The following is an 11,917-nucleotide window of genomic DNA, read 5'->3' as shown; positions in this document are numbered from 1 at the left end:
TTTGTTGATAATAAGAAAAATAGAAGTAATCACCAGCCTTATCCTTTAAGGATTTATTATCCTGTTATTACTACTTGTTCCTGATTGATAGAAGTCACTAAGCTAATGAGCCAATCGCACCTGAGAGGTAACTAGCAAAGGCCTGCTTTACACAGTGTGATTTAGTTACAGTATGAAGTAGCCAAGTTCCAGTTACCCTACCAGTGGAATATTTCATGCGGCATTTAATGTCTTTCCTGATTGTATTAATCCTGCAAAATATGAATGTGAGACCAGAAAATAAGTAACCAATTTCTGTTGCATTTAGTGTCAAATTTCAGCTACAGTCTCTGTGTGGGAATAGTTTGCTCATTACTTTGTGCTCCTCCGTGTTGCTTTACTTAGAGACTACTGTGTGTGTGTGTTCAGTTAACAAGCTTTATACTCCCAATATGAAACATTAGGGTACACACCTAAATATGGTGAGTTGCATAAATGTAGTCTTGCTCCATTCGTTTTAATAAGGGCCAGTTAAGTTGATGTTAAAAACCTGCCCAGTAGAGGTCACTGTCAACATTTCTCATGTGCAGAATCTCTTACATTTGCAATGGAGATTGTGATGTCTGTACTACTGACTTCCAATGTAAACAGATATATTATGCTATCCGTTTTCACCTTGGCTCATGTTTATTGTTTCATGTTAATACATAATTTGTAAGTTCAAGTTAACTGGTTATTGAGAAATCTTGTATTTTTCCTTGCGTTTTTTCCAGACCATAAATTGGAGGACCCTGAATACATAGGAGTTAATACTGCTGCATGGAAATCATCTAGTTCCTTTCAATAGTCCATAACAAACATCACACACACATACTGCTGTACTCTTCATCAAGAGTAATATTTCCATTCATAGTAAAAAAACATCTTGTTACAGAGCTGAAGACTAAAGTAACTCTTCTCAACTTTATTGAGCTCTCGTTTGTTACCATATGTGTGACATCCTGAACATGACGCAAAGATATGCTATAAAGAGAAAAGTAATCAGAGACATAAATCAATCCACTGCTAAAAGCTGTATCGTCTTCATGTTGGAATACAAACTTTTTAAAGCACTCAGGTGGTAAAACAAATGCAGTAAAATAACTTATACAGCGGGTAAAAAGAAAAGTTAGCCAATGTTGGTGCAGTATGGGTAATGTAGTCAGAAGGTCATCACAGCTGGGATGGTTGAAGTGTAGTTTGCAGAATGTACACTCCTGAAACAACAGGAAAACAACAAGAAAGAACACATTAGAAAATTAGCTCAAAAAATACATTTTGTTTTTGACTCTTGTTCTTGCGAAAGCTGTCAACTTTAATTACAGCTCTCCTCAGGGTGATGTGCAGCTGAAATAAAATATGATATCAAATTTTGCATTGATCTAATAATATTTTGAAAATGTCAAGGTTAATTCAAAGTCAACGTATTAAGATTGGATGAACTAATTTTCCAGAATTTCCTTTTTATGTATTTTTTGTTCTCATTTAAAAAGCAAATACCTGTTTGTTGTATCTGACAAATTGAAGTCAGACCTCTGGAACTTCTCAGCATGTCAGTGTTGTGTTTACAGTTTGGTTCTGCTGAACCCAAGTGGCCTAAAAAGTTAATGCAGGTTAAAAAGGAGGAACTTCCTGTGTCCTACTACTTCAACTTTTCACCCTAACCTACCATGCTTCCTTTAATTAATCCTTTAACTTTTTTTTGGGTGGTTTGTCTCACTTGAAAGCCCCCTATGTGAGAGCACAGAGAGGGTAGGTGCTTAAAGAGAATCAGGGATCAAACCTGTTAACATTGACAGTGATGATACTCTTGACAGGTGTGCTCTTAGGACCAGGTGCAGGACGGAAGATTGGTTCATGATTGGTCGGTCTGGAACGGCGAAGGACGTATGGATCAGCAGAATGTGAGGGATACCTGTCAAATGTCCCTGCTTTCATTCCTCCAATCTAACACAAGAGAAATTCACATAAACAGTCATATCACAGGTGGGTGACACTGATTGGGTAGTATCTGATTTGTAATAAAAAGTAGTTCGATGTTTCACTCTTATTCTGACTGAGAAAAGCAGACAGAGATACTGACCTGTTTACTGGGGGACGAGGGCTTGAAGGGAGCAGGGGAGACTTTCTGTGCGGGTGGGAGGGGCTTATGTGCTGGTGCGAGTGGCTTGTCACTGTGGTATGGGTTGCCCTGGAAATAGTCTCTGGGATGGAGGTTGAGCTTGAAGGGGCCGTCCCTAAACTTAGAGCGATGGATCGCTGCCTCCTTCTGTATCGCACATATACACAGTACACATTTTAAGGAAGTTAGTTTAAAGGACGAGTGTGTAGGATTTAGTGGCATCTAGTGGTGACCTTGTAGATTGCAACCAACTGAATACCCCTCCCCTCATCCCTCCCTTTCCAAGTGCGCAGAAGAACCTGCGGTGGCCTCCTTGATTTTTCTTGTGCTAAATAAATATGATCCCCCATTTGTCAAAATGTGGGTTGTCAAACTTTTCACAACACAAAACGGTTAGCCACCACCAGCAACCACTTATTCCTCTTCTTTCTTCTCCTTCGTCGTTCAACCAGTGCATTCGCAAACACAACACAACCAACACATGGAAGAACCTTAGCAACCAAGGCTACAGAGCAGACGGCTGTTTATGGGCATGCCAACATCCACAGTCTGGATGTGAAAATGCTATGTGTAGTAGCTAATTAAACCCCGCCAGGATGCGTCTATCGTTTTTCCAACCCAATTTTTGATGAAACCATGCCCACATCCATATGATGAAAGCCTTGATGGAACAGTGATATAGGACACTGAATTTGATGAATTTACTATTTATCAGACCACAAATGGGACAAGAATTAGCTAGCTAGCATGGTATTTCCTAACTGTATGTTCAGTGGGTTTCTGGTGTTTAGTAATGGGAAACATTCATTCTGAAGGACTATGAGTTAACAGTTTGAGTCAAACATAGAGGCTGTATTATGTGTAGTTTGGAAAATAACAATATGGGGCACTAAATTTGATAGGTTAACTGTTTATTAGACCACAAGTGAGACAAGAATTAGCTAGCTTGTGTGCTATTTCCTAACTGTGGAATGCAGTCAGTTCAAAGGCCTTTAGTAATGTTAACTTATTGTCATGACACAAACTGACGGGATGTAACTCAGTGTGTGTCAATCTTACCACTCATGAAGTACAGGTTTTCCAATGCTGTAAAGGTCATTGATTTTGATAGAGACTAGCTGGGGGGTTTAAACTATTCACATAAACTATGCACACATCTTGTATCTTTTATAGGAATAAATTACTATCTCTACCATATCTGCTTTTTCCATAAAGGGTGTGCCCCCCACTAAAGATCTTCAGTCTTTCATTGATTAACATTACATGCAATATATTGATAATTCATTTGTCCAAGTCCATCAAGTCCATGATTACTGTTTATGGATATGTTGTCACAAAATCATAATGCATTATCTGAGGTTATTATGAAATCTATTTTCAAGTCATTCCATCCCCCAAGGCTGTGCTGGGCATCTGTAACCTGACTGACTGAAAACAGGCTGGACAGAGAAGCCTGAAGACAGATTTGCATTAAAAGTTGCCATTTGTACAGACAATAAAGTTTTTCTCCTCTGTTGTATCCTGATACGATGTCAATAACTTATGAATTTGTTGTTTTACGTTGTTCCCTTTAAGAAACGTGAATGTAATACTATGAATTTGTGTACACAGATTTGAGGGAGAATATAATTGTTTTTAAGTTTCAACATTTGAGACAAGATACACAACTTGAGGCCTGATTTGGTATGAAGCCCACTCACCACAGCAAGGTACCGACAATAAGTGGGATGTTAGTAAGACAGGACAAAGACTGTTGGTAAAAACAGATTAACACCGGGGAGGCATACACATATAGACAAGACACATAGATACATAAAGGAGGTAGAGGGACATCCTAAATCAATGTCCTGCCTCTAAGGGGAGAGGTGAGAGGGGATAGAGGGGCAACGAAACCAAGTTTGAAATTAAAGCAAAAACTAAAAACTAGCCATTTACATCACCATCACCATACAGCAGGCCTAGTTACATCATTAATTCATTAGATACAAACAATACCCAGCTATGAATGTTAAAATAATAGTGACCTGCTCGTACTGAGGACATCTGGCAGGCTGTGAAAATGTGTATGAAATGCAAGAATTAATGTTAGACTAACTTATTATATATTGTTTGCTAGTATATTCTTCTGGCTTAAAATTGTGGCAAATTAACCTTAATAGATCTATTACCTCAACTCTGTGTAATTGTGATTGTCAGTCATCTTTGAAAAACACTATTTTCAAAGCTACTGTGGCTGTCATATTTCGTGGGCGTGAATGGAGGCTCACTATTGATGCTCTGCCTTTTTTTCTGGTCACTCTGTTGTCTGCACGTCACTCAGAATGCAATTGAAACATGAGGATTCAATGGAGATTTATAAAAGTAAAATTGATTTAATGTAGTAGAGGCGTTTACTTTCCTTTTTTTTTTCTTTTTGGGAAGTTAATGTCAGTAAAGTTGCTGATAACAGAAGAGCCCAGAAAAGATGTCTAGCCACTGCACTAGCTTAATTTTTATTTAAAAGTTTAGCTTTTATAGATTATAACCTGTATTTTAATGGCTTTTTATGAGAAAATGTGTAAATCCGTTCAAATGGATTTCTAAACTGTGCCCTTGGATTCACAATCCATGCACACGGATTACATGCTCTTCTGTTCTTCAGCGAATGGACCTGCCTTGCGTGGACTGCAGTGACCACATCCACCCAGTAGATTCAATTTTATCTAGATTTAACAGCAGATTTAACAATAGTGAAATCAGTTAAATTGATTTAGCCTTGTGTTCGTATGTTACACATAAAAGCTGTGAAACTCCAAAACACAAGACTAAATCAATTTAACTGTTTTCACATTTGTCCTACATTTTGGAAGCAGTACTTTTACTTGTAATGGAGTAGGCTATTTATATATTGTGGAATTTCTACTTCAAGTAAATGATCCTAGTAAATACTCCTTCTACTACTGGCAATGAACAGTTATTAGCACCATTTCAGGTGTGTTCACTGCCAGTTTTCCCTTCAAATAAAGTGTTTTACATAATCTGGATGAACTGTTTGTTTGTTTACAACCTGTCTGATTGTCTGACTGCACGTGTTTCCCGCCACATCTGGCTGTAGTGACATCACCGTATCCTCAGATCTCAACAATTACTCTGGTGAGTCCACTGTGACCTTAACTGAAAGGAATGATGGCCAAAACTAGATAAAACAAGACCCACGTTAATAATCCAGAGTTTTTTTTAAAAGGGAAACTTGTATTCCCTGGTATTTTTCAACCTGGACCATATATTTCCATCTTTTTGTGTCCAAGTGACTAATGAGAACAACAATTTTTGAAATTGGTCCAGTATTGAGTGAGAGCGCTGCGAAACAGGCTGCAATGTAATCTGACGGGGCAATAGCGGCAATCAGCTAAGTATTCAGCCATGACCTTGAAAATATTTTAGATAACATTAAGCTATGCTTTCTGTACGCTACCACAACAAACTCCTCTTGTCATGTCATGGCTGAATATTTAGCTGATTTTAACAACAACTCAACTCTCACGAGATTTAAGAACTAGACTTCTTGATTGAGACTTGGTGAGACACAGTAACAGACAGGATCAAGCGAAAGGTAAAGAAAAACGTCTTATTTCTCTTTACGGTCCTTTCCATAATGTTGTCAGACACTTATTATAACAATCTGAGCCTGTTAGTGGCAAAAACAAGCACTTTTAGTGGACGTAGATTGATGGGGCGCTATTGCCCCATCAGATTACATCACAGCACCCATGTCAGGAACAAGTACATGGCTGCTGACTGCAGTGCTCTTGTTCAATAATGGACCAATTTCAAAAATTGTTGTCCCCATTAGTCACTTAGACACAAAGAAAATATGGTCCAGGTTGAAAAATACAGAACTTTCCCTTTAAGCATTACCTTCAGTGCTTCTTTGGCTCTGTCGTAGGGGTCTGAGGCATACAACTCCACTCTGGACAGTGTTACATTAGGATAGCTGCCGGAGATAACATGTTACTTACTTCAGATGCACAAAATAAACATTCATCACTAGTCATTGGAAACCATCCTAAAACAGGGGTTAGATAATTCAACACAAGCATAAGCTTCAATTATGCAAATATGTTGCTTAGGCTACACCTTTTGTAAAAATGCATTTTCACTCTCTAGTATTGTAATTATTCCAGAGACAAAATGAGTCTAAAATATGCTTGTTGAATGGTGATGAACCGCTTTAGAAAGAGTGCTTGCCGTGAACCTGTAACCACTGCCTTTCTTGGGAGGTGAAGTGACGATGTTGCGTCCAGGTGAGCGATGAACCTTCTGAGCAACTGACTGAGGACTCATGGCTTCAAGTGGTCCTGATAGAGTCCCGTAGTAACTACCTGAACCACAGCTGAAGGCAAACAGACAAGGAAAGCATGAAGCATGCGAAATACCACAATAAATACATTTTATGTCACTTAAAGTGACAGTATTTTTGTGTATTATGTGTGTGTTGTCTCTGTGTGCTTTTTTTTACGTCTTCTTGATCCCATTACAGGGTAGGAAGGCCTTCCCCAGGTTCTTCTTGGTCTGCTGGATGCGGTTCTGTTGGGCAAGTCTCACCGGGTCACTCAGTGCCTCGCATTCAAATATCCGTTTAAATGACTTGTCGAAAAAGCCGCTCTGCAGTGCACAGCGCTGTTTAGCGATGCCTGCCTGAATCTGCCGGTTACGATAGGCAGACTCATTGAATGGACCTGGATTTGGAAGGAAGAGACGACACACTTACATACTGTATAGACATGTTACTTATATTGTCAATCATCTCAAGCTAAAAGCTGATGTTTGCATTCATGAGATTTTACTTTAAAGACAGTTAATAAAGTTGGCATGTAATTTACAGGTAAACAGGCAGATAAATAAGCTGATAAGATGCTTACGGTTGGTGGGTGGGGTGTACTTGTCTCCTATAGAGATGTAGCTCATCTCTTTGAAGACACCCAGACGCTCCATGTCACTCTTCCCCTCATCTAATGGCATCTTTACCCACTGGAAACACACACACACATACACACTCCTATAACACTCACGTAATACTATGGAGACAGCTGGACATTGTTACAAAACCAGCTTTCTCAGCTCATCGTTTTAGTTTTATGGCCCTTAATTGTTTTGATTCACTCCTACGGCTCTCATCAGCTTTGTTTCCAGCAGCATCAGACAGCTGTTTTCAGTGAAAAAAACAAAAGACCCACGGCACACTACCTGCTCAGCACCAAATGGCAGACAGACACAGATATTTTTCCAGGAGTTGGTAGAGAGCAAAACAGAGCAAGAAAGAGAATGAATATTGCACTTAGATTCACCAGGTGAAGACAATCATAACTCCAAATGAATGATAATGTTGCTCTGCATCTGCTGGATGTGTGAGTAGGAGACTGTTTGCAAACAACTAACATAAGTTCAAGATAATGTATGGCCGCGGTGTGTTAACAGCTTGTTATGCTGCCTCCAAGAGGCCAAACACATATTCATGCAAGTAAAAGGATAGGTTAGATTATGGTATTTTGTGTCCTAACTCAGTACTGGGGATTGTGTTGGAATTATCTTGAAAGGTTTTTTACACCCCAATTTGCATGCATGACAAGGACAATTAAAAGTAAAAAGAAAAGTAACACTTTTGATATAATGCAGTCCAATGCAACCCCACCACTTATTATGACCTCAGGAATCATGAGGATTTAATCAAATATAAGCTAATAAACTGGTTGATCAGTGTGCTGTATGATCCAACAGAAAAACACCATCAACACACAGACATACATACCTGGTTTCTATGTGTTGGACTATTCGGCTGTCCTATTGGATATCAGTGTCATTAGAGATCTATCTATCTATCTATCTATCTATCTATCTATCTATCTATCTATCTATCTATCTATCTATCTATCCATCTATCTATCTATCTATCTATCTATCTATCTATCTATCTATCTATCTATCTATCTACCTATCTCTGCACAGTCTCTGTCTATGTATACAGTTCGGTTACCATGGTGAAGGGGAAGTAAATAAACTGTGCTAAGCGAGTGCTCGAATTACTGGTGAGGCAATGGTGCCTTCAGAATAAAAGTATAAGATGTTGTTGATGTACATAATACAGTAATGATGAAATGATACAATGGGTATTTGTGAAAATTTGCACTACTATAATCTGTCAAGTATTGTTTTATTAAAACCAAGTTGTGCTTGCTGGATGCCTTTAGTTTCTGCATGTACTCTCTTTTGAGTATTTTTAGTGCACAATCCTGTAGGCTCCATTCTGATTGTACTGCTATTAGCAATTGTCAAACAAACAAAACAACTCATTAAACATTAGCTATACATTGTCTGCAGTTTCCTACAGATGTAAGCCTGGGTAAAAAAAATCTATATCCCATTTGAAATACTGAAATTCATCAATCTGTTCTCTAAAAAAAGAAAGAACCACAGCACAGCAGGAAATGCATGTTGGATAAACATTTCAACTTTGGCATGGCTGATTTACTTTGATACATTTCTGCATCCGACATAAAAGAGAAGAAACCTTTATCTGAGGCAGCAAAACAATCAAAAAAGTAGAGACAAAAATATTCTGTTCAGAAGCCAGTGGACATACTGTACCAGCCAGGTACAACGTCTGCAGTGTTTGTTGTTGTTGGTGTTTGCCACTTCACCATCTCCAACAACAAGACACTTTGATCATAGGTGACAGTCCTATAATAAAAATCATACTGTATTAAATGTTCTAAAAATTAAAGTGTTGTTGTGTTTTCCTGAAGCTCCTGAAATTAACTGATGTGTATCCCACTCACAAGTGGACACACTCATTCATGTGCATCTCTGTTATCTGTCAACCAGCTTTTCTTTGCATTCATCATTAGCGAGGGCATTACTACAAACCAATAGCACAAATGCTAGCACAAAGATTAAATTGTATTGAAGCACAGTTAATCCCTGATATAATGAGAAGATATACAGTACCAGTCAAAAGTTTGGACACATTGACTCATTCAAGGGTTTTTCTTTATTTGACTGATTTTTTTTTTTTTTTTTTTTACAATTTTCTATTGTAGAACAATACTGAAGACATCAAAACTATATGGAATCATGTAGTAAGCAAAAAAGTGCTAACCAAACCAAAATATCTTTTATATTTTAGATTCCTCAGAGTAGCCTCTGTTTGCTGTGATGACAGCTTTGCACGCTTTTGGCATTCTCGCCACCAGCTTCATGAGGTCGTCACCTGGATGGTTTTCCAACAGTTTTGAAGGAGTTCCCACACATGCTGAGCACTTGGCTGCTTTTCCCTCACTCTGCAGTCCAACTAATCCCAAACGTGCTGCAGAATGTTGTGGTAGCCATGCTGGTTAAATGTGTCTTGAATTCTGAATAAATCGCCAGCAGTGTCACCAGTAAAACCACTTCACACCACCACACCTCCTCCTCTGTGCTTCACAGTGGGAACCACACATGCAGTTACCATCCGTACCATTTGCTGTATGCCAAGCCTCAGCACAACACAACTGATTCTCGAATTAAGAAAGGAATAAATTCCACCAATTAAGTACAATTAACTCTTGACAAGGCACAGCTGTTCATTGAAAAGCATCCAGGTGACGAGCCCATGAAGCTGGTTGAGATGTTGCAAATAGTCTGCAAATCTGTCATCAAAGCAAACAGTGGCTACATTGAAGACTCTATGAAATATGAAATATGAAACATATTTTCGTTTAACACTTATTTGTTTACTACATAATTCCATATGCATTATTTCATAGTTTTGATGTCTCCAGTATTGTTCTACAATGTAGAAAACAGTAAACATAAAGAAAAACCCTTGAATAAGTGTGTCCAAACTTTTGACTGGTACTGTATGATGATGAATATAAATTATTATCATTATCATCATCAGCACCCCCTATGTGTATTACTGCAATAATAAGCAAAAAATTGTTGAAAAAAAGAAAGAAAAAGAAAAACCCCTGTAGCATTAAAGTCATGTGGGAGTTCAAACTGTGCTGGTGGTGCAGAGAGTTATACTGCTGACTTGTAATTGAGCTGCAGGGATCATATTGCAGCAGTAATGTTTCTATAATTTCATTATGTTTGCTATGCTTGACATGTGTTTGAATTATTCTGTATGTAAATATATTGTGTGTATGTTAATATATTTGAGCTTGAATCATGCATGACTGAAGTGTATTTTGTGATGCATCTGACATAAGGCATTCGGCTTTCCTTCATGCTTATACAAACAGGACTGTTTAACAAATGATTTTATTGTAATGATATTGTAGCTGCACATCGTAGCCACGAGTCACATCCAGTACAACACTGCTGTTAACAACAGAATAAGCCTCCATGTTTGAACAACTTTCATTGAAAAATGTTCCTCGTTTGAACCAGCACAATACTCCAACTCTCCAAAAAGGTTGAGCTCCACATCATTGATACTCTTGTGGACAAAGAGAGATTTTGAGAATAAATTTGTAATTTTATGACTGGGTGATATGACTCTGACATAACTGCCATCTTAAATGCTTTTTATCTATTTATTTTCACCCTGGAAGAATTAAATACTGGCAAAAGCTGTTAACTTGTAGAATTTGAGGTATTATTTCACATCAAAGGACAGGTTCACAGTTTTTCAGATCCATTTTAAAACAACAGTCAGGTGCCCAGATGAACATGGAAACATGTTTTTCTTGCTGTAATCATTCCTCCTGTTCATACTGACCATTAGAAGATCCCTTCATAATGCACTTACAATGTAAATGATGAGGGACAAAATCAACAGTCCTCCTTCTGTGTAAAAATGTATTTAAAAGTTCATCTGAAGCTAATATGAAGCTTCAGTGTCCAAATGAGTCACATCAAGTAGATATCTTTCAACGTTACAGTCTTTTTAGTGCCAAAGTCCCTCTTTTTGTTACTATACTTCCACCACAGCTCAACAGGGAAACACTGTCCGAGGAAACACAAAGAGGGAATTTGATGCTAAAAAGACTGTAAATGTGGCAGATATCCACTTGATATGACTAACTCAGACTGCTGAAGCCTTATATAAGCTTCACATCAACTTTTAAATACATTTTTGTACAAAATGACTGTGTGGACACACTGTGTGCCTCCATCACTTACATTGAAAGCACATTTGAAGGGGACCTTTTAATAGCCAGTTTGAACAGGAGGAATGATTACAGTGAGGAAAACCTCTTTCATTGTTCATATGGACACCTGACTGTTGTTTTAAGACGCACTTGAAATATGCCCGATACCTATCCCTTAAGGTGGTCTAATTTGGAGTCTATTGTTCCTGTAGCCACAAGGTGGCAGGCCAGCCTTGGAAATGAAGGGTGATGATGACAAAGGGCTCTGCTGTGAAAAGCCCAAATGCTCTCAGCTAGTTAATGAAAATTTGAAGAGAAGAGTACCCAACACTGTTACACATGTAAAGTGTTTAAAGACTTCAAATAGGCCTCACTGGATTCTAGATCCCTCATCTTTCCACAAAGTGTATCTTCAGACTGCCGTGAAATGACAGACGACACTGAGGTACATAAAGAACCAGAATGAAAGAGACTGAAACGTAAAGAAAGTGAGGTGATGTATGACGGAGAAGAGATGGACGGATAAAGGGGAGAGAGGTGCAGTTGTGAGAAAGAGAGAGAGAGAGACGTGGAGAAAGAGGAGGACAGGGACAGAAAGAGAGAGAGACAGAAAGATCTAGAGGAGACATAGAGAGACACGGACATAGATGATGTAAAAGAGAGA

At 38.4% G+C, this 11,917-nt stretch overlaps 1 protein-coding gene across 1 annotated transcript; it reads right to left on the bottom strand.

The window, feature by feature from the left end:
* Positions 1 to 874: 874 nt before the first annotated feature.
* c8h4orf47 (chromosome 8 C4orf47 homolog) lies at positions 875 to 7,142 on the bottom strand. Its single transcript, XM_042419475.1, has 7 exons — positions 7,042 to 7,142; positions 6,639 to 6,858; positions 6,375 to 6,512; positions 6,038 to 6,113; positions 2,102 to 2,287; positions 1,802 to 1,965; positions 875 to 1,235 (listed from the first exon to the last, which is right to left on the bottom strand). Exons 1-7 carry the CDS (start codon positions 7,139 to 7,141, stop codon positions 1,181 to 1,183), a joined length of 939 nt encoding a protein of 312 aa, XP_042275409.1. The 5' UTR covers position 7,142; the 3' UTR covers positions 875 to 1,180.
* Between the last annotated feature and the right edge of the window lie 4,775 nt (positions 7,143 to 11,917).

Source organism: Thunnus maccoyii, chromosome 8 (genome assembly GCF_910596095.1).
Source record: "Thunnus maccoyii chromosome 8, fThuMac1.1, whole genome shotgun sequence".
Taxonomy (NCBI): domain Eukaryota; kingdom Metazoa; phylum Chordata; class Actinopteri; order Scombriformes; family Scombridae; genus Thunnus; species Thunnus maccoyii.
The sequence above is the reverse complement of the archived record's forward strand: the minus strand, read 5'-3'. Positions and strand labels throughout refer to the sequence as shown.